The 27147-nt window shown below is 36.9% G+C and overlaps 4 protein-coding genes across 5 annotated transcripts; all 4 read left to right on the top strand.

Annotated features, from left to right (window-relative positions):
• The first annotated feature begins 43 nt into the window (after positions 1 to 43).
• Positions 44 to 7351, top strand: LOC132189422 (serine hydroxymethyltransferase, mitochondrial-like). Its single transcript, XM_059604162.1, has 16 exons — positions 44 to 182; positions 303 to 353; positions 494 to 580; positions 760 to 881; positions 1219 to 1295; positions 1879 to 2003; positions 3942 to 4034; positions 4534 to 4626; positions 4729 to 4926; positions 5195 to 5299; positions 5432 to 5497; positions 5618 to 5695; positions 6141 to 6252; positions 6339 to 6449; positions 6568 to 6738; positions 7147 to 7351. Exons 1-15 carry the CDS (start codon positions 105 to 107, stop codon positions 6714 to 6716), a joined length of 1545 nt encoding a protein of 514 aa, XP_059460145.1. The 5' UTR covers positions 44 to 104; the 3' UTR covers positions 6717 to 6738; positions 7147 to 7351.
• Positions 7352 to 9932: 2581 nt separating this feature from the next.
• On the top strand, positions 9933 to 13374 carry LOC132190591 (pentatricopeptide repeat-containing protein At4g21065-like). Of its 2 annotated transcripts, none has more exons than XM_059605627.1 (2): positions 9933 to 10112; positions 10604 to 13374. In XM_059605627.1, exons 1-2 carry the CDS (start codon positions 10020 to 10022, stop codon positions 12797 to 12799), a joined length of 2289 nt encoding a protein of 762 aa, XP_059461610.1. In that variant the 5' UTR covers positions 9933 to 10019; the 3' UTR covers positions 12800 to 13374. The 2 variants fall into 2 exon arrangements, with proteins under 2 accessions (XP_059461610.1, XP_059461609.1); XM_059605626.1 differs by having other exon boundaries at positions 10056 to 10112; positions 10333 to 13374.
• Positions 13375 to 15623: 2249 nt separating this feature from the next.
• On the top strand, positions 15624 to 20142 carry LOC132189793 (oligopeptide transporter 4-like). Its single transcript, XM_059604585.1, has 6 exons — positions 15624 to 16129; positions 16236 to 16333; positions 17441 to 18022; positions 18098 to 18353; positions 19052 to 19234; positions 19371 to 20142. The coding sequence occupies exons 1-6, from the start codon at positions 15629 to 15631 to the stop codon at positions 19992 to 19994; spliced, it is 2244 nt and encodes a 747-aa protein (XP_059460568.1). The 5' UTR covers positions 15624 to 15628; the 3' UTR covers positions 19995 to 20142.
• A 598-nt stretch (positions 20143 to 20740) lies between these two features.
• LOC132190224 (oligopeptide transporter 2-like) lies at positions 20741 to 25437 on the top strand. Its single transcript, XM_059605145.1, has 6 exons — positions 20741 to 21258; positions 21431 to 21528; positions 22786 to 23349; positions 23431 to 23683; positions 23804 to 23986; positions 24705 to 25437. Exons 1-6 carry the CDS (start codon positions 20758 to 20760, stop codon positions 25320 to 25322), a joined length of 2217 nt encoding a protein of 738 aa, XP_059461128.1. The 5' UTR covers positions 20741 to 20757; the 3' UTR covers positions 25323 to 25437.
• Positions 25438 to 27147: the final 1710 nt, after the last annotated feature.

Genomic DNA, 27147 nt, shown 5'->3' with positions numbered 1-27147 from the left:
GGGATTACGCGGACTTAAATCAACCTCTCCACCAACCCACCCACTGCCAAAACCGAAACAAAACATCAGAACTCAAAAACAAACACTCTCTCGCACGAGCAGTTATGGCAATGGCAGCAATGGCTCTCCGCAGAGTCTCCTCCTCCGTCAAGAACCCTATTCGACCACTCGTGAATCACATGGTACTTTTCTCGGTTTAGAAATTATTCTCCGCGATAACCGTTTTCATTTTCTCTATCTTTATCTTCATCTTCATCTTTACCCGCCATATCCTTAATGTTGATACTGACTTTGGATCGCAGTCCTCTTTGCCCAACGAGGCAGTTCGGGAGCAGGAAAAAGCTCGCGCTACCGTAAGCCCTTTCTTTCTTAACAAAACGCATTTTAGATCTCTGATTTTTTAAGGAAGTTTATTCAACAGCTTTAGCTGATCTGGTTCTGTTTAGTTTTCATTATATGAAATGAATTCGTGCTAAGAAGTTTTTTATTGCAGTGGGTTAAGCAGTTGAATGCTCCGCTGGAGGCCATGGACCCGGAAATTGCCGACATAATCGAGCTCGAGAAAGCTCGGCAATGGAAGGTGCATACGTACATACATCATATCGAGCTTCTCTTTTTTCTTCAAGTTCATTTTGAGCGATAAGATTAGTTTAGATTTTAATCTTTAGAATGGATGTGATATAATTATTGTTTAATCTGAGTTTTGATTTGAAATTTTAGTTTGTGGTGATTGGGACAATCTCATTTTTGTATATGTAGGGGCTTGAACTTATACCTTCCGAGAATTTCACGTCGTTGTCAGTGATGCAAGCTGTTGGCTCTGTCATGACCAACAAATACAGTGAAGGGTATCCTGGAGCTAGATACTACGGAGGAAATGAGTACGTTTCTGTGTGTGTGTATATATATATATATATATATATATATATATATATTTCTTGGTTAGTGATTTTATTAACAACCGGCACTGTCTGATGCAATGGGGAAGTTTTTGATTTTAATGAGATAAATGAAATGACGGCTTCCTTATTCAGTGTGTGCCTTAGAGTACAAGTTGCCAGTTTGTAAATAATTACTCTTTGCTTATTTGGTGTTTTGTGTTTTACGTTTCTTTTTTGGCTTGTATTTTTTAGTTTTGTTGATTTATTGGTTTTTGCTTCTACTTTAAATTTCACAATCTATATATGTTATATATACTTTGAATGTTTATCCATTCAGGTACATCGACATGGCTGAGTCCTTGTGCCAAAAGCGCGCATTAGAAGCTTTTAATTTGGATCCCGCAAAATGGGGAGGTATCGAACTAAACATATGATTTGTATCCATGGTTAGACAAACATCAGTAATGTAAATTTAAATATACATTTGTTTCAAAAATATCAGTTCGATGAGGGTCCTCTCCCAATTGTTTGCCTAAATTTATATTTCACAGTTTTGAAGAAATAATTCCAGAGAGCCTTACTGATACAATAATCAGATCTTACTGATATAAGACAGCCTTTGAATTTGGAGTTTAGTGGTTCCCTGTGCTCTATAAAGATGGGCTAAAAGGCTCTAGATTTTGGGGTTTGTTGATTGGAAGGCTAATTTAAGCCAAGATATGGGTTTTCTTTTTGTGTTTGAAGTCATTTTACCAGCATACAATTATCGTAACCTTTTTGGTCTTCCCCCCATTTTCTGAGATAATATTTATATTTGTATGGGCAGTTAATGTGCATTTATGTTGTCAGGAACTTGTTATATTCGTTGGCTTTATCCCTTGCATTTGTTGAATCATGCTTATTTCTCTTTTATTCACATTTTCATTTTTGCCACACAATGGGGACTGTATCGTGAATACTTGCTTAATAGAAGTCACTGCGTACTTTATTTTTGCAGTCAATGTGCAATCGCTATCTGGATCCCCTTCTAATTTTCAAGTTTATACTGCATTGTTGAAACCCCATGAGCGAATCATGGCTCTTGATCTACCTCACGGTGGTCATCTTTCACATGGATATCAGGTGCCTATGCCTTTGGTTTGCCTGGTGAATTTGGTTGTATTTTTCTGCTTTTGGTGATTACAAATGAATACCTCTCTCTAGTTCTCAGTTGTGGTTGGTGCCTTTGTTTTCCTTTTTGGCCTGGGAAGCAAAATTCAGAGCAACAGCCTTTGTCAATAAAATTTATATTGTATGATCGTATATCTATGTCGAGCATGTATTAACTACCTATGTACATAACTATTGTATATCATCTGATAATCTTTTCAGATGTAAAGTGGGTTTTTAGACTAATTAGTAAATGTTTTTACTATATTAAAGATAATATGCGATGTGTATAGACATAGAAACTTACTCAATACAGGGGGGTAAGTTTCCCAATCTTCTGCTTAATGATATTTAAAATTCTTCCATGTTTTATACATTAAGTTAGCCATCTTTACCCCTTAATGTCAGCTCTAATGTCTTGGTCTGTGGAAACAATATGGATTATTTTGAGAACATAAACATTTATAGTTATGAATATATGTGACTGAAAATTGAGTCAGAAGTAAATCATTATTTCCCTGTCTAAGTGTTCTTTGTTAGGTTCAACCTTCACTGAGCCAGATAAATGGTTAGCAGGAAAGATGGGAAGGAAAATTTTGTAAGTGATTTTATGGTTGAGAAGCTTTGTGATGAAACACACAAGTAAGACATTTGTGATGAAGCATACATGTGGTGAAGCACACATGTATTATGCAAGCACTTGGCAGTTTGTGGATTTATAAGCCAATTAAAGATCTCTCTCTTTCCAAAATCAACATAAATTCTCCAAATACACAATATATTATTGCATGCATTGGAAAGGGCATTACTGTTACGTATAATTAGTTTCCATATCTTGAACATTTAAAATTGGACTATCAGAAAACCAGCATTTTAAGGGCCATAGTGTTTTCTGATTGCTATAAATAGACTGAACACATTTTTTGAACACCTTATGTGCAGATGATCAGGAATGTTTTTTATGCATATCTATTTTTTTTATAAGTAATCACATATTCATTAGAAAGTGCAAAAACGCAACCCAAGTACACATGAAGAATGCAAGCTAAAAAGACATGAAAGCTCAAAATATTAAAGTCAAAGGTGGCAGCCCAATGAAAAATAGTCTTAAGAAAGCCTTCAATTTCACCCATGCCCTCTCATGGTCCTCAAAGTTCCAATTGTTTCTTTCTCTCCAAAAACACCACATAAGGTAGGACAAAATCATCTTTTAAATTACATCAAGTTGAAATCTACCGCCCATCGCTCTGTAGCAAGCGAAGAGATCTACCATCCAACTAGGCATAACCCAAGCCAGCCCTACACCGCTAAAGATAGAATTCCAAAGAGCATTGGCAATCTCACAATGGAGTAAAGATGATCCTCTAACTCTTCATTCTTCTTGTACATGTAGCACCACTCAACTACAATGATATATTGTTTCCTTAGATTGTCGGCAATGATCTTCCCTAATGCAATTGACCAAGCAAAACACACCACTCTCAAGGGAACCTTATTCTGCCAAATTCTACTTCAATGGAAAGTAGTACTATCATGAGAAACAAGAATATTGTAGTATGATCTAACTTCAAACGATTGTCTCTTAGAAGGAACCCAACAAAGCTTATCATCACCACCCCGTCTCACTTTGAAGGAATTATGCATATTTATGTGGAAAAGATTTTCCTTTTTTTTTCTTTCTTTTTTTTTTCTTCTCTCTTTCTTTATATGCAAAATTACTATGGGTACTGAAAGTGTTCCAGAAACTGTGCAACTATAACCAACATCTTAGAAATTGAATTTCTTGTGGTCCGAAGGGCTTTAGTATCTGGAAGTGAAATCTAATTACTGTAGTTATACTTTTAAAGGAATGCTGTTTGTTCATATACTATATGATACACAAGTCTTCATCAATTTTTGGCCATTGTGCAGACTGATACTAAGAAGATATCTGCCGTGTCTATATTCTTTGAGACAATGCCGTACAGATTGAATGAGAGCACTGGTTATATTGACTATGATCAGGTACCTTATCATATGCCTTTCTGCAGAAATTCTCGTACTAATCAATAGAAAATACTCTCTGGAATGCTACTATCATGCATGTTCATATTTTTTTGTAGAAATTCTCATACTAATCATATGTTTTTTTGTCAGATATGGCATGTTAGGCCACAATACCAGTATTGTTTATGTTCATGCTCAGAAATAGGATATATGGAGTGAAATGAATTTTTTTTACTTTCCGCAGATAATATTGGCGAAAGCATTGAAATTATATAACTGAAGTAATATGGAATTGCAACTAAATTATGAAATTTTGGTTTTGTTGGTTCTTCATACTATAAAAGTTGAGTTGCAGTAGGCTTTGGTAGAGGGCTAATTTTTTAGCTCTTCAGATATTTTTGACTTTTGTTTGGGATTGTTCACGGAAACTGCACTTCCTTTATTTTTTATTTTTTATTTTTTAAATAAATAAAAAATCTGATGAAGGTTTGAACTATGTGAATGAAAATATCTGCAGCTGGAGAAAAGCGCCGCTCTTTTCAGGCCAAAACTAATAGTTGCTGGTGCGAGTGCTTATGCACGCCTTTATGACTATTCACGCATCCGTAAGGTAAACTTTGGCTTGACCTTCACGATTGCGATGATCATGGCCATGCATTAGTGAAATTCTAATTGATTAGACTACTAAATTTACTTCTGCTGGTTTTGACAGGTCTGTGATAAGCAGAGAGCAGTTTTGCTGGCTGATATGGCACATATCAGTGGATTAGTTGCAGCTGGCGTTATTCCATCTCCTTTTGAATATGCAGATATTGTGACAACCACAACACACAAGTCCCTTCGTGGCCCACGTGGGGCTATGATCTTCTTTAGGAAGGGGGTGAAAGAGATTAACAAACAAGGGCAAGAAGTGAGTCATCCTAATATATATATATATATATATATATATATATATATATATATATATTTGAAAGTCAAATGATAAGAAAATGAATGTGGAAGGGAAAATGTATCACTCGGCTTCCAGTTAGAGTCGATTCATGCATTTTCCATCCTGTTTTGCTACTTGTGTGCTAGTTTTTCTTTAGTCACTCATGGTTTCGTTTGGTACCAATGTTATAAGCTCTGAAGTGAAGTACCTAGAATGAACTGCTCAAATGTTGTGTTTTATCCAACAGGTGTTGTATGATTATGAAGACAAAATCAATCAGGCTGTCTTTCCGGGACTTCAAGGTGGTCCACACAATCATACCATAGCTGGTTTAGCAGTTGCACTGAAGCAGGTTGTTTTATTTGAGTTTGTCCAAAAGAAACCGCAATTAGTATTTTAGAAAAATGCCAAATAGGGCCTTTTCTTTTAGGAAAAATAGCCAAGCTCATGTATATTTGGTTCCTGGACTATTTTGTGATCACAGGCCAGAACTCCAGAGTTCAAGGCTTATCAAGAGCAAGTTCTCAGTAATTGTTCGACATTTGCACAGGTACAATGAACGGGTACTTATCTAACATTTAGCAAGTTAGCTACATTTTTATTTTTATTTTTTTGACGTCTCATAATTTTATTCTGATAGCTTACTCTTCTACTTGCTCTGAGCATGCAGAGTTTGTTAGAGAAGGGCTATGAACTTGTATCTGGTGGAACTGAGAACCATTTAGTGTTGGTGAATTTGAGAAACAAGGTAGAAGGAAATATTCCTTCCTTTGGCAACAGTTATTTAGTAATTTTTCTTTTCCTTGCAGGAAGTTTTATTAGGACTATCCTCAGGTGTTTTTGCATGTTGGATAAACTCTTCAAGAACAAATTTCCTATGATTTATTGAAGGGAACTTTTACTGAGAAAAAGTGACCAATGGAATTTTCTTGTTTTGCTGCATAAACCCCCTGTTCAGTAGTGAATTGTGGTACAAATAGAACTAAATGGAGCAGGAAACTCTTTGACCCTGATCCTCAGTAGTTAATATTTGGATTTAATGAATTAATCCTGTTACTTTAGAGAAATTCATTTTGGAAAATCATAAAACTTCGATGTATGATGGATGGATGCTTTTTATATTAGCTGGGCTACAAACAGTTTATATATGAGAAAGGGAATTAGTAATTTCTTTTGTAAATTTTATTTGATAGGCAATCGATGGGTCAAGAGTTGAAAAGGTTTTGGAATTAGTTCATATTGCTGCCAATAAAAATACTGTTCCTGGGGATGTGTCTGCCATGGTTCCTGGCGGCATTCGTATGGGTACAGCCTTCCTCTGATCATCTTATACCTGCTGATTATTGGCCATGTACTTTATTTTGATGAAGGCCTGTTCTCTGGTGCTTCAGGAACCCCAGCTCTCACATCTAGAGGCTTTATCGAGGAGGATTTTGCTAAAGTAGCTGACTTCTTTGATGCAGCCGTGAAGTTGGCCTTGAAGATCAAGGGTGATGCCAAAGGTTTACTCTTTAATCACCTCTAGACATTCGTTGTTTCCTTCTAATGTTCTAATGTTTAGTGATGAATATTGGCCGCCAACATTATGCTCACGTGTGTGTTCTGATACCATAAATCCAGGACCAAAGTTGAAGGATTTCGTGGCAACTATGAAATCTGATGTGCACATTCAATCCGAGATCGCGAAGCTCCGGCATGAGGTTGAGGAGTATGCTAAACAATTTCCAACTGTTGGCTTTGAGAAAGAAACAATGAGATACAAGGACTGAAGAAGGTTGTTTTTGGTGCAAGGTTTGTCAACCCATTTCAAAAGCAAAGTAATTTGATTGTAGCACTTGTGTCATATGTCAGATCTTATTGGATTGTTTTGTTCCATGTCAGAAAAAGTACTTGTTTTCTAATTTCATGCGTTTGTATTTATTTTTTGCTATTTTCATTATTCTTTTTTGATAGTATGCCTGTTCTTTATTAGCTTGCAATTAGAGGCCTAGGGGTTGGATGCCTATGATTTATTCTTAGGCTATTTAAAAAAACCACTGAAAATTTAGAACATGTCCTTTGCTTAACCAATGGTATGTAACACTAACTTGATGAGACACACTTATGTAGTAATTTAGATTTTCTTTTTAGAAATGGCATGAAACATTAGGGTTTTTTTTTTTTTTTTTTTTCGTTCACACTTGAGACTTATTTCTGCAGATGCATTCCTTACTGGGCGGACCATCCATGTCCGCGTCAATAAGCTTTCAATATCTGAGGAAGCGGAGGGATAAAAGCATAGGAGCATGTTGAGCTTCCATTTATATAATCAAGATTATGTTTGTTTTATTGTTCCCCACAAATGTAAATTTAAATTCTGTTAACTGATGCTTTGCAAAATATAAACATTGATTATTGAGATTCTTTTACACAGCATAATCGATTTGTTGGGGGTTGGGTTTGGTAAAGCCGTACAATTTTTTTTTTTTTTTTTTTTTTTTTTTTAAAAAAAGGGGACAAGTGGAACAAAAGTAAAAGGTTGCTCGTCATGGGATGGATAAGATTTTCCAGCAATGGTTCATATCCTGCCCATTCATTTGTAATGAATGGCAAGGATAATGCCATGTCATCCAATTTTATTTTATTTTAAAAAGTGAGAAAAAAAGGATTCATGAATTGTATGGGGAGTCGGCCACCCCGATCAAATGTTATGAAGTGGCCCTAAAGCCTATTTGGGAGTGGTTGGCCACTGCCATTGCAGCCAATGAGGGTGGCGTACCACCCTAAAAAAATGTTTTGGATGTGGCTTGTCACCCTATCGATTATTTGGGGTAGCCAAGTAGCAGTCCCAAATAGTTCATGGGGGTTCTCAAAGTTGCTCAAACAAATAGGACACAAGCTCTGGTCGAACGGAATAGCAACACCAACACAACACCATCGTTGTGGGTGATGTTTAACACGGGAGGATCATCAACGACTGGAGGTTGAGGCTACACTTTCACTCCCTGTACTTCATTATCAGTGCCCCCTAGAATAACTAGGAACATGATCAAAAATGAGACCACGATGGCCACGGTGCGATCTCCATGGGAGTTGTGACAGGAGCACGTGTGATGAAAAATTCTCATATTCTTGTAACAACCAATGCAACTGTTGTCACAGTGCCTCTCTAAAAATCACGGAAAAACTCGCTTTCATAATTGATATGATGCGGTTTTCATAATTGATATGATGTAGTTCAAATGGTTATCACTATACTCATTAATATCTGCAACTCTAATCATTTCCCCTTCTAATTTTTTATGTTGCTGGGCATTCTTTCTCCAACCCAAGGAAAGAAGAAAAGAGTGAATTAACTTTTTTTTGAAAGAGAAAATGATTAACTAACAATAATTATTGATTAACAAAGTGGATTTATAATTTAATAGGGCTCAAACTTTCACTTCTTCACTTGGTTTCAAATCAGACCCTTTTTCAGGTGAAATAAATTCTAAATAATGCACCTAAAAGAAGTTACGAATACCCTTTTTGGGGTCAATGATTTGCATGGCTGGTCCATAGTTGATCTTTTCGTAACTTCTTGCCAAATCAACTTAAGAAACACATATGATTAATTTTAAGAAAGAATGTATACCTTTTCAGAGAAGAATGATTCATTTTGGGTTTTCTTTATCGAGAATCTGATAGAGGGAAGAAAGAGTTGTTGTTACTTAGATCGAGTGAAGAAAGAATTTCTTATATATATAGAGCAAAATAAATCAATTTGTTACACCTATTTTATCACACATACTTCATACTGTTTTTTTTTTTTTTTGAGAAATTACTTCATATTGGTTAATGTGGCATAGGTGGCATGAATTGAATGATCACTTAAAAAACAGGGTTAATAACTTTTTTAGTACCTAAGTTTTCACTTTTTTATTTTTTTTCTCATGAGTTTTAAAACATGACAAATCTAGTACCCAACCTATGGGGAAAAGACAAAATCAATACCTCCGTTAGTTCCGTCAGTCCTAATTAACGGGTTTAGTAGGAAAATCAACAAGGAAAGCTTAGAACTAGTTTCTGAAATTACCCGAAAGAACTTGGACATGTAATAGTGTCTGAAATAAAAATAAATTCTTGTCAACTCGGCAACACATTCTTTCCCTTGTTTTCTCGGCAACCAAACAGTGGCAACTCGTGTTTTTTTTTTTTTTAAAAAAAAAAAATTTAAATTTTTAATTATTTTTACTTTTTAGGGTTCCAAGCTTTCCTTGTTGATTTTCCTACTAAACTCGTTAATTAGGACTGACGGAACTAATAGAGGTATTGATTTTGTCTTTTTCCCATAGGTTAGGTACTAGATTTGTCATGTTTTAAAACTCAGGGAAAAAAAATAAAAAGGTGAAAACTCAGGTACCAAAAAAGTTATTAACCGTAAAAAACATTTTACCTTAATTCAACTCATGCCAATTGCCAAGTGTAAATGTGATAAAATGGGTGAGTAGTATTACTATATATAGCATTGTCCTTAATTAGCATGATGCACAACATACATATCAACGAAGACGGTCAAGTTCATAAAAGCATAAAATAAGGTAAAAAAAACGAAACACAAAAAAAAAAAAAAAAAAAACAAGAGAGAGAAATAAGGATAAAGTGTTCCTTGAAACTAGAGAAAAATTAATTAATTTAATTTATAAAATTGATATATTTTTTAAAAATATGCCAATATCACATGTATTTTTTTATAAAATTAACAACGTAATTCTCACGTGAATTTTAAAAATACATCTAAAAATCACATATAGTAAATTCAATAAAACTGAACTAAAGAAAATTCCTATAGTTCAGTTTGAAAAAATATATATATATTTGTTTGAGAAATAGAGAAGAGATAAATGCATCTTAAATTTATATATTTAATTACTATTTCCAGCGGGCAGCGGGCAGCGGGTGGTGGCTAGGTGTTGGCCTAAGTTTACAAAGGCGTCCCTTCCCTTCCCTCCACAATTTTACCCGGACAAATAGATAGGAGAGGATAAGTAAACTGCTGGCTGCTCTATAGGAATTTCCTTAATCCGACATACACGCTATCCCAAAAATCCTCGATGGCTTCTTTGCCTTCAGTTGCTGTCACTCGCACTCTCAAGCTCGACCCAGAATTCAGGAAACACCCAACCGGTTCTCCTGCCGCGGAAAAGGTACTTCTTCTTCTTCTTCTTCTTTAAATATGTAGTAAGTTCCGAGTTCATTCCACTGTGTTTTTTGAAAGTAATTGACGAAATATATGGAGGTTTAGCTTTGGAGAAACTTGCATATGTTGGCTGTACATGATTTGTTGTTAGAAACCTCATAAGACTCGTATATATGCAGACATATACTTGGTTTTAATTCCATGGTTTTGCTGTTTGCATTTTGTAGTGACGAATAACATGTTCAAATTAGAGACACTAAAATTTTTTTTAATCTTTGGAGAAGCTTGATTTTAAGAGCTGAATCAGCACAATCTGCAATTTAGTAAGCAAAAAAAAAGAAAAAGAACTTTGATAATGCTGACTGATACATGATGCTTAAGCTTGCTGTATATTCTTTAAAGTACTTTGAAGTTCAACACTTTCATGAGCTTGTTTTTGCCTACATAATGTGTACTATCAAGCATGGAGTGATCATAAAGCTGCATATTGTATCTCAGAGTCAAAGCATCTCATATCAGAAGAATCAGACGCTCCCCCATTTGGATGGAAGTTCAGAACTTAGGTCTCTGGACTTCCGAGAGGCACTTTCGATGATAAAAGAGGGGCCGGAAAAGGTCCAATCATCTTGTTATGTCCCCCTTTTGCAAGAGTGCATGGAGAGAAATTCGGTTTTGGATGCACAAATCGTTCATGGTCACATCATGAAGACAGGAACACAACGAGATTTGTTCACCATGACGTTCCTTATTAATGTTTATGCAAAATGTGGAGCCATGGAAAATGCACTTAAAGTCTTTGACAATATGACTAGAAGAAATGTTGTGTCGTGGACGACCCTGATGACGGGCTATGTTCACAATTTGCAGCCAGCACTTGCCATCCAGGTTTTCCAAGAAATGTTGGAGACTGGGGCTTATCCTACGAATTATACTCTAGGAACTGCTTTAAATGCTTGTTCTTTGTTGCAATCTGTTAAGTTGGGGAGGCAATTTCATGCCTATATTATCAAATACCAGATTGACTTTGACACAAGTGTCGGCAATGCCCTTTGTAGCTTATACTCCAAACTTGGCAACTTGGAATCTGCTATTAAATCCTTTGAGGGGATTAGGGAAAAGAATGTGATCTCATGGACTGCAGCGATTTCCACTTCTGGTGATAATGGTGAAGCTGCAAGGGGTTTAAGGTTTTTTTCTGAGATGCTTGCTAATGACATCAAACCCAATGAATTCACCTTGACTAGTGTCTTGAGCTTGTGTTGTACAACACTGTCTTTGGGTGTTGGGTCTCAAATTCACTCGATGAGCATTAAACTTGGCTATGAATCATATATACCCATTACAAATTCTATCATGTATTTGTACCTTAAATGTGGATGGGTTAGTGAGGCTCATAAATTGTTTGATGGAATGGAAACTGTTAGCTTGGTTACATGGAACGCAATGATTGCGGGCCACGCCCAGATGATGGAACTTGTGGGCGATGATCTTTCAGCATGCAAAAGTGGATATGAGGCACTCAGCATTTTCGTTAAATTGAACCGGTCAGGCATGAAGCCTGATCTATTCACCTTCTCAAGTATCTTAACTGTATGTAGTAGATTGGTGGCTCTAGAACAGGGGGAACAAATTCATGCTCAGACCATTAAAACCGGGTTTTTGGTGGATGTGGTAGTGGGAACTGCACTAATTAATATGTATAATAAATGTGGAAGCATTGAGAAAGCAAGTAAAGCTTTTGTGGAGATGGATACAAGGACTATGATATCATGGACTTCTATGATTACAGGTTTTTCTCAGCATGGCTGGTCTCAGCAAGCGTTGCAGCTCTTTGAGGATATGAGACTAGCTGGAGTTAGACCAAACCAGATTACTTTTGTGGGTGTTCTATCAGCTTGTAGCCAAGCTGGAATGGTCAATGAAGCACTCAGTTATTTCGAGCTGATGCAAAAAGAATATAAGATTAAGCCTGTTATGGACCATTTTGCATGCCTGATTGATATGTTTGTGAGGTTGGGTCGGCTAAATGAAGCTTTTGATTTTATCAAGAAAATGGATTTGGAACCCAATGAGTTTATATGGTCTCTCTTGATTGCGGGGTGTAGAAGTCATGGGAATTCAGAATTGGCATTTTATGCGGCTGACCAATTACTCAAGCTCAAACCAAAACATACAGAGACTTATGTCTTGCTGTTGAATATGTACCTCTCTGCAGGACGATGGCAGGATGTTTCTAGGTTGAGAAAAGTGATGAGAGATGAGAAACTTGGAAAATTACAGGATTGGAGCTGGATTAGCATCAAAGACAAGGTTTATTCATTCAAACCGAACGACAAGTCGAATTTTCATAGCGCAGATATTTATGAATCATTGGAGAATTTGCTTGACCGAGCAAAGAGTCTTGGATACGAGTCTCTAGAAACTTTGGAGATAACTGATGAGGATGAAGAAAAGACACCCTCTTCTACTGCTTATCACAGTGAAAAGTTGGCTATTGCATTTGGGCTGTTGAACACGCCAAATGCTGCGCCAATAAGGGTTATCAAGAGTGTCTTTATGTGCAGGGATTGCCATCATTTTGTTAAGCTCGTTTCATTGCTGACTGCTAGGGAAATCATCATTCGAGATAGCAAGCGGCTTCATAAATTTGTCAATGGACGCTGTTCATGTGGAGACTATGGTGGTCTTATTTGATATCATTGTCTGGGTGGCCGGGCCGGATAAATTCCAAAAATTTCATGTCAAATCTTTGTTCATCCTCACGTTTTCAATAAAGTTGAGGGAGATTGATAGATAGGAAGAGGGCTACCATGATGTTATAGTCAAGTTTGTGTTCATATACTTGACTTGAATGACTTGATTCAAGGCTTTGGCTCGTGTCCCGTGCCTAGCTCTCTGCATGCAGAAGTTCGCCGTGGCGTGTCACGCGTCTTCAAATACTGATATGCACTCCGTTGCATCTTGTGCCGAACCGGACTCAAGCCGTGCCCCTGATCCAAGCTATATGATGCTAATCCTTAGTTGATTATTGGACCCGTAGCTTTCAGGTACATAGCTTTTGCCGCTAGAGTGGCAGAGAAAAAAAATTTATATTAGAATGGTGAAATGTATGGTTTTATATACTTTTGTCCTTTCGCATATTTTTTTTTTTGGTCAAGTATGGCCTTAATCCAATTTAGGCATCATAATAGAATCTACTGATTCTTTATTTGTATCACATTTTACATGCTGACATGTTATCATTCTAGTTAAGAAAAAATAAAATAAAATAAAAAAATAAAAATTGGCGGGTTTGCTAGAATTTTTGCTTAATGGATAATGTCTAGCAATTTCAGCATTTGATTAGTCCTTCGATATTGCTTAATTAGGAAAAAAAAGAAAAAGAAAAAAAGCATGCTTCATTATTCTAGGGCTCTGAATTTGGAATGTGAGCCTTTAGTAGACTCATCTGTCCAAACTAGTGAATGGGTAGTTTAAAACTTGTTTGGACAGGTGGGTCCTATATATCTCTCACATTTGCTATTCAGATAGCTCAACTAGAATTGTAAGCAATTGGAACAACAAAATTGTTGGGATCTTTATTGCTAGAATCTAAACAACAAAATTGCTAGAATTGCTAGCAATGCACTTCTCTCTCTAACCTCTTGGAGAGAGAAGTTCTTCCTTAGGCCGAACTATTTATTTGGTCTATTTCCAATTTTTTTTTAAATTTTTTTTTTTTTTTGGGCATTGCACTGTTTTGGGTTCTATGATGGGATCCCCTTCCTCTACCTTGTATACTTAAAGATTGTGATTCATTGCAATTAGTTGCTCAAATTACTAACAATTTAAACAACAATTATAAAAGAGGTTATATGAACTCTCTTACAATTCTTGTAAGCAATTTTGGCAACTAATTACTACGGATACGTAATTATTCCTTATGTATGAATCTATGATTAATGCAATCTTGTTGGAGAGAGAAAAAGAGAGATGGTTTCACCAATTCAGATCGAAAAATTTGGTCAGACGATTATTGCTCAAGCTCTAGGAATATAGTGAGGGAACTTGATGACGTAGAAGAATATGTTGAGAATGGATGTCTATGTTTCTTCGTGCGGGGTACGCAACATACACATGAGCTATTGAGATTTGATTGATTCATGGGATGTTTCTAGAAATTATATATATATATATATATATATATATATGATGTCATATTATTTAAATTTGAAAAAAAATTGTACCAATATTAATATTATGTATGTTTACTTTAGATATACAAACTTTAAATTTGAACCATAAAATAAAATAAATAACATCATCTCATTTAGGATGGCTTATCTAATCACGTTACGTTGTCCCCATGAAAGGACAAAATTGAAGTCTTGGTATGTTATTGCAAACGATTGAGACGTATTGTGGCTACATGCACCATTGGCTTTAATGTGTGGAATTTAGAGTGACAACACTTGTATATACTTTTTTCTTTTTTCCAATGCAAGTCACCATCACTCACGTAAAGTAGGAAGTAGCAAGCCTTTAATTACTTCTTTATGCCAGCTGGTTACATTTGGAAAATTCTGGAATCTAGAATCTTTTGAAATTTAAATTCTCTCTAGTTCAAATGGATCCAAACAGATGCAATTAATTTTATTTGAAAGGTCATTTGAACTGAAAAAACTATTTATTTGAGCAATCTGAATTTTTTTTTTTTTTTTAAAAAAAAAACGTAAATTTATAGTACTGTAGGCACTGATTTTTCACCATGCTAATCAATTAAATTTAAAACTTTAGGTTAAATACTTTACAATAAATATAAACTTGTGTGCCGGGATATTTCAATTTTAAAAATATTGGCATGTCACGTCAAACCAATTAGTGATTGTTTACGTGTTTTATGTACTATATTAATATTTTTTAAAAAAATAATTAATTAATTGGGTTATAACCCAGACAAAGCAAGAGCTTAGGTTCTAATAATAGAAGCATGTCCATTTCCCTGGTTAAAAAATTGATGACAATGAGAGGGTTAGCTAACAAAGAGGAGATTCTCTCCAATTGAGGAGGAATTAGAAATTCTCCAATTGTTAATCGTGACCTTTTATTTTAAATTTAATGGTGTATAAAATGCCAACTGCTTTTATATCACCGAGGCATCAAATGCTGACTTTTTTTTTTTGAGGTGTAAATGATTTTATAGACCATTGACTTTAAAAAAAAAGGCTACGATTAACAATTGAAAAATATCCAATTTCTTCCCTATCGGAGGATCCAGAACAGGAGATGACCAAATTGTTTAAATACCTGCAGGCTTCCCCCACTTCCTAACCTTGTTGTCATCGCCCTTAATTAGCCTGCTGCACACTTAATAGTCATATTCTGACACTAAATACACAGCTTTGCACTAATTAATCCCCCATCGGAACTCACACAATAAACAAACAAATTTCTCTCTGTGTATATATATATATATATATATATATATATATATATATATAGTGGTCTTATTTATCTCTCACGCGTACTGAGAGAAAGCACAAAATGGAAGCATTAGAAACAGAGGCGGCACAAAGCAAGGAAGTACTGAAGGAAGAGGAGGAGTCACCAATAGAGCAAGTCCGGCTGACGGTACCGACCACAGACGACACGTCACTGCCGGTATGGACATTCCGCATGTGGTTCCTGGGGGTGCTGTCCTGCGCCCTCCTCTCCTTCCTCAACCAATTCTTCTCATACAGAAGACAGCCACTCGTCATCACACAGATCACCGTCCAGGTGGCGACCCTCCCAATCGGACGCCTCATGGCCTCTATTCTCCCCACAACCAAGTTTCGGATCCCGGGGTTCGGGTCACGCCACTTCTCTCTCAACCCGGGCCCATTCAACATGAAGGAGCATGTGCTCATCTCCATATTTGCTAATGCCGGAAGCGCTTTCGGAAATGGCCCGGCTTACGCCGTCTATATAGTTGACATTATAAAGGTTTTTTATCACCGGAGAATCTCTTACTACACTGCTTGGCTTCTTATCAGCACTACCCAGGTAAGGTTCTTCATTTTTTCTCACTTTTGCTACGTTTCAAATTAACGGAGTTGGTCTCCGGCGCCGGCGGTTCTTGATAACATGCGCTTATCGTGGTGGTGTGTAGGTGTTGGGATACGGCTGGGCTGGGCTGCTGAGAAAGTATGTGGTGGAGCCGGCTCATATGTGGTGGCCTAGCACTCTTGTTCAAATCTCTCTCTTCCGGTATGCTTTTTATATGATTATGGACACACGTGCGGAATTTTGCACCATTAATATGTTTGATAAAGATATTTGGTTGTGCCATCTGCCACGCCAAGTCTTATTGTCTCGGCCAATTTTCTTGGTCTTCGTATCAAAAAATTATAGACCCGTGTTATTTGATCTATTATTTCTTTATTTTTTTGAACTATTTTAATAGTTTAAGAGCTTTTGTTTAGGTTGTCCGGCCCTTATATATTATGTTCGATAAAGAGCGGATTTTTCATTATTCCTAAATTTTGTTTCAAACATTTTTTTTATATGAATTTGATTAAGCGATGAAACTTAATGTAAGATCATTATGGCCTCTCTCTTCACATCTCTCTTTTATTATTCTAAGATTTTATTTTAAAATGTTTCCTTATATATTTTTTTATTAAGTGACAAAATTTAATGTAGGATAATTATAGTTTACCATGTTTCTCTCTCTCCACGTCTCTCTTGAAGGAGGAAGAGATAAGGAGTTGTGATAGGTTTATTTCATTAAGTGCGTCTTTTTATTTAAGGAGTCATGATAGGTTTATTTTTAACCTAAACAAGCTATAATAAAAAATACGATGGAGATGCTGCACTTAAGTTTTGGAATTAAATTTTCCCTTTCGTTTATTTGAATAGGAAAAAAAAAATTAAATTATAATGAAGAATCATGTGCATAGCACTAGTTATGAGCTAGTTCTCATGATTGTGAATTTCACGTTTTCATATGGGGAACTTGATTGCAATTAATTGTCTGAATTACATGTAATACATGCAATCACAAAAAGAGAGATGCAAAGCCAACCTACCTCAATTGATTGCACCCGATCTCAATCCCTAAGCTAGTATACAGCTAGCCATGGCCCAAATGCTAATGGATTTAGATCATTTCTCCAATAATTTAGAAAGCAATTGTGAGAGAGTTTACATGAGACTCACCTACCCAAATAAGTATTGGACTGCCTAGCCACTTACCTATATATGCATACGACTCTCATATATATGAGAGCTCTCTTATAATTATTGCTTAAATTGCTGAAAATCTAATTTTATTATTATTATTATAAACTAATTTTATATTGACTGACATTGTAGGGCATTGCATGAAAAAGAAGAAGAAGAGGAAGGAAAGAAACGCCGAATGACACGAGTGAAATTCTTTGTAATCGCCTTAGTTTGTAGTTTTTGCTGGGAATTTTTTCCCGGGTACCTATTTCAAACCCTACAAAGCATCTCGTGGGTCTGCTGGGCCTTTCCCAATTCAGTGACAGCCCACCAAATCGGGTCGGGTTTTAAGGGGCTTGGGATTGGGGCCTTGACCTTGGATTGGACAACAGTGGCCTCGTTCCTATTCAGCCCTCTAATATGCCCCTTCTTTGCAATTGCTAATGTCTTCGTAGGGTATACATTGATAGTCTACGTTGTAGTTCCCATTTCCTACTGGGGGTTGAACATTTACAGTGCTAAAACATTTCCCATTTATTCCGCCGACTTGTTTACCGCTCAAGGCAAGGAATACAATATTTCATTGATCGTCAATGACAACTTTGAGTTAGATCGTGCACAGTATAAGCAGCAAGGGAATGTCCATTTGAGCATTTTCTTTGCTCTTGCCTACGGCTTTGGCTTTGCGACCATTGCAGCCACACTTTCTCACGTGGCTTTGTTCAATGGAAGGTAATTAATGTTTTCTTCATTTTGTTATTAAATTTAATTGTTTAAGATAAATAATGATTTAGCATAATGGTACAGGGAGATTTATGATCGATATCGAGCATCTTCAAAAGGAAAGGAGGATATTCATACAAGACTAATGAAGAAGAACTACAAGGACATACCTTCATGGTGGTTTTATTTGCTTCTAATTGTGACTATCGCTGTCTCCCTTGCACTCTGTATCTTCCTGAAAAAGGAGGTCCAGATGCCATGGTGGGGCCTTCTTTTCGCAGCTGCTCTTGCCTTCGCCTTCACCCTTCCCATCAGCATCATAACTGCTACCACCAATCAGGTAATCTTCAAGCTTTTCGTAATCTATATATATATATATATATATATATATATATATCCTCACCAAGAATAAAATAAATATTGTTTTTGCTTAATAAGAGAACAGATTTTGACATTTAAGTATGTATTTTTTTTCACTTAATTTGTGCACGTACATGACAACTTACAAAAATAATATTGTATTAATTGGTTGCATGAGATAAAGTAATATTATTTTATTAATCGGCTCCTAAGTGAAAATCATAGCTAAGTCAGAGGGTTTGGGTGGCGTATGCAACCACTCTGACCAAGTTATAGCGATTGTGCGACCACCACAATAGGTTAGGGATGGCCGCACAACCACCTTTATCTCAAGTGAAACTGGCTACACGGCCATCAAAATAAGTTAGCTATGGGTGACCATGCAATCACCTTTGTCCTAGTATGAGGTAACAGCGTAATCATACATCTCTTCCACTAAAGAATGTGACTACACGACTACTTTTTTTTTCTAATTTTTTTTTAAAAAAGAAAAAAAAAAGAAAAAGAAATTAACGTTATGTTATTTATGTTTTTTAAAAATAAGTGACTGTAGCTAGCCTAAAGAAATTTTTTATCAATTAATCCAAAAATCACTTCTCAGCTTTATATTATATAAAAATACTTTGTTCAAAAAAAAAAAAAAAGAAATCATCGTCCACTAATAACACTTGTGTGCAGACGCCAGGACTCAATGTGATCACGGAGTACATAATGGGAATAATATTGCCAGGTAGACCAATAGCCAATGTGTGCTTCAAGACATATGGGTATATGAGCATGAGCCAGGCTATCTCATTTCTTGGTGATTTCAAATTGGGCCACTACATGAAGATCCCTCCAAGATCAATGTTCCTTGTACAGGTATCTTCACTATTCTCTACACTCGAACAATTCACCCATAATATTTTTTTTTCTGATTTCTCATTATATATATAGTAACAATTGTAGTAAATCAACCAATTATGTGATATTACATAATATTTCATTTGCATTCTAGTTCCTTGGAACAATCATCGCAGGAACAATCAATCTCAGCGTGGCATGGTGGCTTTTGACCACTGTCGAAAACATATGCCAACCAAACATCTCTGAAAACAGTCCATGGACATGTCCCCACTCCCGTGTCTTCTTCGATGCGTCTGTTATCTGGGGTTTGGTTGGACCCAAGCGCATATTTGGCTCTCAAGGAGACTACTCGGCCCTCAACTGGTTTTTTCTTGGGGGATTATTGGGGCCATGTGCTGTATGGCTCCTCCACAAGGCATTCCCAAAACAATCTTGGATTCCCCTCATCAACCTACCGGTGCTTCTGGGAGCGACAGGCTATATGCCGCCGGCAACAACGTTGAACTATACTTCCTGGATTTTGGTCGGAACATTCTTCAACTTTTTCATCTTCAGGTATCGGAAGAAATGGTGGCAGAGGTATAATTATATCCTGTCTGCAGCTTTGGATGCCGGAGTGGCGTTCATGGCTGTTCTGATTTACTTCTCATTTGGCATGGAGAACAGAAACTTGCACTGGTGGGGCTCCAACCCTAACATTGATATTGAGCACTGTGAACTTGCATCTTGCCCCACTGCCAAGGGTATATCGGTCGACGGCTGCCCAATATTCTAAGTCTCATATTTAATATATGTAAGTCTATAAGAAACAGAAGGTGCTTGTATTAATGTAAAGGATTGAGGATCTTTATAGTAGGTCTCTATAAAAATCTACTTCTGTTTGGTATACATTTTGCTTAATTTCATGAATCATGCTTGTTTTATGTGTGGGATATTTGGTCCATTGGACAAAGCTAGTTCATCTATTCCATTTTTTTTTTTTTTTTCTAAGGTGTCAATTTTAAAATTATCTATATGCAAGACCATTTCGGCAACTTCAATTCGAGGGAACATAGGGGGGGGGGGGAGAAAGCCGCAAAAGTAGGGGGGGCGGAAAGCCGCAAAAGTTCCCTCTTGCCGCCTAAAATTTAAGTAGCTTATATATAGTTTGTCATTTTAGCATAAAATTGTCCGTCCTAAAAAAAAATTAATAATAAAGTGCTCCTAAAATAAATATTATAGGTGACGCTAACCAGTCTTAAACAACTTTTCAGAGAGTCAAAAAATAATTATAGCGTCGTGTACCCTGAAAAAGCACTAGTCAATATGATGACAATTCATTCAAAATTTAACAATAATTTTTACTGCCAAAAAAAAAAAAAATGAATCTAAAAACATAAGAGTGAAAGATTAATTACTGAGGTGACACGTAAAACCCACAAACGTAACGGCTTTGAGTAACAGATTTCCCACTAATTACTCTGAGACCCATTTTCTCTCCTCGAACCGTCCCACTCTTCACTTATCAACTCAAACAGAAAAAACCACTTTCACTAGCCATGGCCGGCGCCGCCCTCGAAACCGAGCGCACCGCCGCCACAAGCAGCGACGACGAGTCTCCAGTCGAGGAGGTCCGTCTCACGGTGTCCAACGAAGACGACCCAAGCCTCCCGGTGTGGACCTTCCGGACTTGGTTCCTGGGCCTAGTCTCGTGCGTGCTGCTCTCCTTCCTCAACACCTTCTTCCAGTACCGGACCGAGCCGCTCGTCATCTCCATGATCTCGGTCCAGGTCGGGACCCTCCCCATCGGACGGTTCATGGCCAGGGCGCTTCCCACGACGACGTTTCGGATCCCCGGGTTCGGGGACAGACAGTACTTCTCGTTGAACCCGGGACCCTTCAACATGAAGGAGCACGTGCTCATCTCCATCTTCGCCAATGCAGGCGCGGGGTTTGGGAGCGGAGCCGCATATGCGATCAGCATCGTGGACATTATCAGGGCCTTTTATCATCGAAAAATCTCCTTCTTCGCTAGTTGGATCCTTGTCATCACGACACAGGTGAGGTATGATTATGATTATCAATAAATTTTTAAAAAATAATTTTACGTACATTGTTAATTTTTTTTTTTTGTTTATAAATTTTTAAAAAATTATATTATCAAATTCACTATATATTTACTTTATCAACTTAATCTTTAATTTGCATTTGGTGGATTAATTGGACGTGCAGGTATTGGGATATGGGTGGGCTGGGATACTGAGAAAGTACGTGGTGGATCCTGCACACATGTGGTGGCCGAGTAGTCTGGTTCAGGTCTCGTTGTTCAGGTAATTTTGATCAGGAAAAACGGTGTCGTTGAATTAAAAAGATGATTTTTAACCGATTGAGGCACTCCATAGTTTTGATCACTGTGAAATTAATTAATGTCAATTTTTTAACCCTACTTTTTCCACTCTCAAGAGCCAAATTTGCATGTGAAATAGTTTATATATATAGGGACGTCATTTAGTAATAAATTTGTGGCGTAACGCTAGCTTTCGACTATTCTAAATTAAGTCAGTTAGTAATAAATTTGTAGTTATTACAAATTTTCCAGTTATTACGTACACTTCCATGCACCAAGCATACACAGTAATTAAGACATTAAATTATCTAATCCCAACTAATTAACCATTTCATTCATCTCAACTAAATGGAGAAGATATGATCTACTTTATAGTTTAGATTTTATTTTTATTGTATTTAATGGTGTACCGTGTACATAATGTCAGAGAAAGGTAAAAATAGACCTTGTGTGATTTGGATAGAAATTTGCTACAAACCCATCTAATAAAGTGACACGTGTCCCATAACTATTAAAAAAACATATAAGAAGTACATGTTATTAAAAAAAATGTGTGATTCTTCACATGTAAAGGGACACATGTCACTTTATTAGATGAGTTTGTATATATATAAATTAGCTAAAAACTAGTTTGTAACAAATTTTTGTCCATGTACTCGGGATTACTCAAGGTACTATAGCATCATGATTATTGCTTAAATAATAGTTAAGTCATTAAATTTGTCATTTGTCTTCAGTAATAATTAGACTGCACAATAATAACTGTACTCTATCTCTCATTTAGGCTTCGTTTGTTTTGATGTAAATTTTTTTTTTGTCGGAAATATATTCAACGAAATCACTTTTCAAAAATAAAGATTTTCCTGAATACATTTTTTGGCATTTAGCTCATACGAAAATGAGAAACGGCGAAAAATGGCCAGCAATTTCAGCTGTGGTTCTGCAACTTGAAAAAGAGAAGCTCAAACTCGAAAAATGATTTACGGTTTTAAAAAGGATAACCATTTTACAAAAATTAAAGAAAGTTTTCTAGTACTTAAACTGAAAAAGTTTTTATTAGACTATATATTATCTTTCTTCGCACCAAATCTTGCATAAATTATTTTACACTAAAGCAAACAGAGTCTTATAATTTGCTTTTGAGATAATTGGTTATTTTGGCACTGCCTTCATGCATTTTAACAAAGAAGACAAAGATGAAGACTGATCATCAACCGCCCTGTTTGGCTGTTTCTTACAGGGCTCTGCATGACAAAGACAACCGCCGCATGTCACGGGGGAAGTTCTTCCTGATTGCACTGATATGCAGCTTCTCCTGGTACATAATCCCGGGCTACCTTTTTCCCACCTTGTCAACCATTTCATGGGTCTGCTGGGCCTTCCCAAAGTCCGTGACAGCCCAGCAGATTGGGTCGGGCATGAGTGGGCTCGGTCTTGGGTCCTTTTCCCTCGACTGGTCCGTCATCGCCTCATACCTTGGCAGCCCTCTTATCAGCCCCTTCTTTGCCGTTGTCAATGTTGCTGCGGGCTATTTCCTAATCTTGTATGTGCTCGTTCCAATATCCTACTGGGGAGTAAATCTGTACGATGCCAAAAATTTCCCAATCTTCTCCTCACATTTATTCAATGCCCAAGGACATAAATACAACGTATCAACCATCGTGGACGACAAGTTCCAGCTGGACATTCCAGCATATGAAAGGCAGGGACACATTCACCTGAGTGTATTTTTTGCTCTCACATATGGCATTGGCTTTGCCGCCATCATATCTACCCTCACTCATGTGGCACTGTTTAACGGGAGGTAACTAATTAATTATAGTGGTTTAATATGGTATAAGAACAAAAGTTTCGATGACTTTCGTTTGGCTGTTTGTTTTATCAGGGACATATATATGCAATTCCGAGCTTCATATAGTGGGAAGGAAGATATTCACACAAGATTAATGAGGAAATACAAGGACATACCCAACTGGTGGTTCTATGTGATGCTTGCGGTGTCGTTGATTCTCTCTCTAGCATTATGCATTTTCATGAACGATCAGATCCAAATGCCATGGTGGGGGCTCATCTTTGCGGCAGGACTTGCATTAACTTTCACTCTTCCAGTCAGCATCATAACAGCCACAACAAATCAGGTAGCCTTTCTTCTGGATGATTGCAAGCCGATAGAGCAGAAGTTGCAGTTTTTTTTTTTTTTTTCCTATCAGTTATGTAATTTTGATTCATAACTAGATTGATTGCTCTTCAAATGGCAGTCACCAGGGCTAAACATCATCACAGAATACATCATGGGTGTCATGTTGCCAGGTAGGCCAATAGCCAATGTCTGCTTCAAGACCTATGGGTACATAAGCATGGCGCAGGCAGTTTCCTTTCTAAGTGATTTCAAGTTAGGCCATTACATGAAGATTCCACCAAGATCAATGTTCATTGCTCAGGTAAATCCTCTGACCGGAACACGCATTTTACTTGGAAGAAAATAGTTAAAAGAGCAATACAAAACGTGCTCCATTGGAAGACATCTTTATTCACATAAATGGGCATATATATGCACTATCCAATGAGCAATTGTTTGGATGAAGTACTTTTCTGAGTCCTGTTTAAAAAAATTGGGCTTGTGTCTTACATCCGCCAATGAGCGGAAAATGAATGAGTTCTTAAGCACTACGGGGTCCTTTTTCAGTTAGCAATTGTTTGGATAGGGTATCTTTGTGGGTCTCGCCTAAAAACCATTCTCTCCTATTTAGCTTTGATAGTGTAATTTCTCCCCTTCCCTATTTCTTTATGTTGTGCATGCACTTATGAGGTTTGTGTCCTGCATTGAAAAAATATAAAAAAAATGAGTAGTTAATATACTTAAGTGGACTTAAGCTCATTAGCTTAGGCTTTTAGACTAGAAGTAATATCCTATTATGTATATAAATTTACTCTTGTTTGACTTCTTTAGTGTTTCTCTCCCCTAACACCTTGATATGGCTTGTCCCACTTCCGCGAAAGAGGGGGAGATAAATAAATGAGTTTTTAAGCACTATAGGGTCTTCTTCTAGTCAGCAATTTTCTAAAATAGTAACTGTCCGGAAACTCAATTGAATTTAAAACATTATCTAACGCCTTAATTGCTATATAATGTCCTTTTAATTTGCTGTTCCACAAAAGTGCATAGGAACCATAATAGCTGGAACAATCAATCTTGGAGTGGCATGGTGGCTGCTGAACACCGTTGAGAACATCTGCCAGGATGAATTACTACCTCCCAACAGTCCCTGGAAATGTCCCGGCGACCGTGTCTTCTTCGATGCATCCGTCATCTGGGGTTTGGTCGGACCAAAACGAATTTTTGGCTCCCTCGGCAGCTATTCAGCGCTCAATTGGTTCTTCCTTGTAGGCGCCGTGGGACCTCTCTGTGTATGGCTGCTGCAGAAAGCTTTCCCCAACCAGAAATGGATCTCACTGATTAACCTTCCAGTGCTTCTCGGAGCTACAGCAGCAATGCCGCCAGCTACAAGTGTGAACTTCAACTGCTGGATTGTGGTTGGAACTATATTCAACTACTTCATTTTCAAATACAGAAAGAGGTGGTGGCAACGGTACAATTATGTTCTCTCAGCAGCCTTGGATGCTGGGTTGGCTTTCATGGGGGTGCTTCTGTATTTCTCGCTTACCATGGCCGACATCAGCATTTCCTGGTGGGGTGTTGATAGTGGTGAGCGCTGTGAACTGGCCACGTGTCCTACTGCCAAAGGAATACTTGCTGATGGCTGTCCTGGGTCTTAGTACTTCTCCTTCTACAAGGTAAAAGGGTCTTCGTAAATATTAAGGTTTCCTTAGTTGGTTAAGAGCCAAATTGATTAAGGTGAAGGCAGCAAGAAGAAAATGGCAGCATGCGATAACGCGCAACAGCTTTCTAAAGCTCAATTCATTGCTTGCTTATGGTTGTGACAAATTGAAGATTATAAACCAATTATTGATTTTTTTCTTTAATTTTTTTTTTTTTTTTTTTTTTTTTTTTAAAGGTTGTTCAATCTTTCTGTCCATGTTTCAAATGCCAGATTAGCTCACTCAAGATTAAGTCAAAGTTGTAAGATCAGAGAGCTCTTAAGACAATGAGTTTATGAGTTGGGATTTGGGATTACACCATCATACTATTTGGGGAACTTGAATTTGGCCTGTTTGAGGCTTTATAAGGTTAGTTGCTTTATTCTCTTTCATTTTTATTTTTTTTTCTTCTATTCAAAGTGAGGGAAGGGAAAAAGTCAGTTACTTTATTCTCATTTTCTTCAGATATTATCAGAGCTTCGATTGGCCTCCCTTCAATTGCTAATTGCATGCATATATATATATATATACATATACACGAAGAAACTAATAGTATAAAATAAAATAAAAGTCCCAAGTAAGAAATCTTCTCTTTGGGCATTTAATGAAGTGGTCATTCAACTCCCAATAGGCCATTTCAAATGAATTGTTAGGGTAGGTAACATGTACAATGTTAAATATTGTGAAATTTAATATGGACCATGAAACGATTCATCTCTCATATCCTGTTTGAGTGGAAGATGCTGACAGGATATTCTATCATCTCAGGTTAATAGACAACATAAAAGCTAATCAACAATAATCTCACGAATTGCGCAGGTACAAAACTAGTCAAAAGTAGTATATTGGTAAAACGTCGCTTCAGACCAGATGGCTCACATCAAGCTCTAGTATTACCATTACCAGCAAGCACAGGAACAAAATGAACATAAACAAACTGCTCACCTTTATGCCACAAAGATCCCAAAGAAAATTGATCTCACAACCCGGATTTTGTGAGGACGATTGGCACAAACCCAAAAAATATAAAGGATCTCAGTGCCAAATTCTTATTTCATATCAAAGAAAAATCTATGAATTGTACATGATGATATTAAAAATGACACCACTAAATAACACAAACATGCATGTCTGCATTGCCTTTTTTCATTCTCTGTACAGAAAGATAGTTATAAAAGTTCCAAAATCCCCCTATATATATATATATATATATATATATTTATATATCAACGAAAATTGTTACTTATCTCCCTGGGATTTTGAAGAAGGTGCAGCATATCTAGCGGAAAACCCACGTTGGGAGAGTTCCTCATCATCACCATCCCAGCCTTCATCAAAATTCTGAGCATAACTTAAAGGGTCATACCTATATCCGCCACCAACTTTACCCACACCTCTTCTTTGTTGAGTCCATGGAAGCTTCAACTTGAGACATCCCCAGCATGAATGCAACCCTTCTTTAACCGTGCTTCTTGGACACTTATTTTTCTCCATCACTTGGATAATAGCTTTTCTAAAAGAAACTTTCAAGCTTGGAAATGAATTATCGTTCAAGAGGGGGACGTGGGGCTTTTTCCCTGTCTCTCCCTTTTCTTTTGTTAAGGATTTATAGTGTGTGGCAGAGGGATGAGATCAAATGGAATAATGTCTTTCCTTTTTAAAGAAAAGGAGGACAGTGAATCACAAAAAAGAAGATTAATTAATGGACTGTATATAAGCGAGTGAAGGCAAGGCAATGATTTATCGTTTTTCGTTGATTTTTGTTTGACAGGAGAATCTCCGC

Source organism: Corylus avellana, chromosome ca8, assembly GCF_901000735.1.
Source record: "Corylus avellana chromosome ca8, CavTom2PMs-1.0".
NCBI classification, from domain to species: Eukaryota; Viridiplantae; Streptophyta; class Magnoliopsida; order Fagales; family Betulaceae; genus Corylus; species Corylus avellana.
Note: the sequence above shows the minus strand (reverse complement) of the source record. Positions and strands in the feature narration are given on the sequence as shown.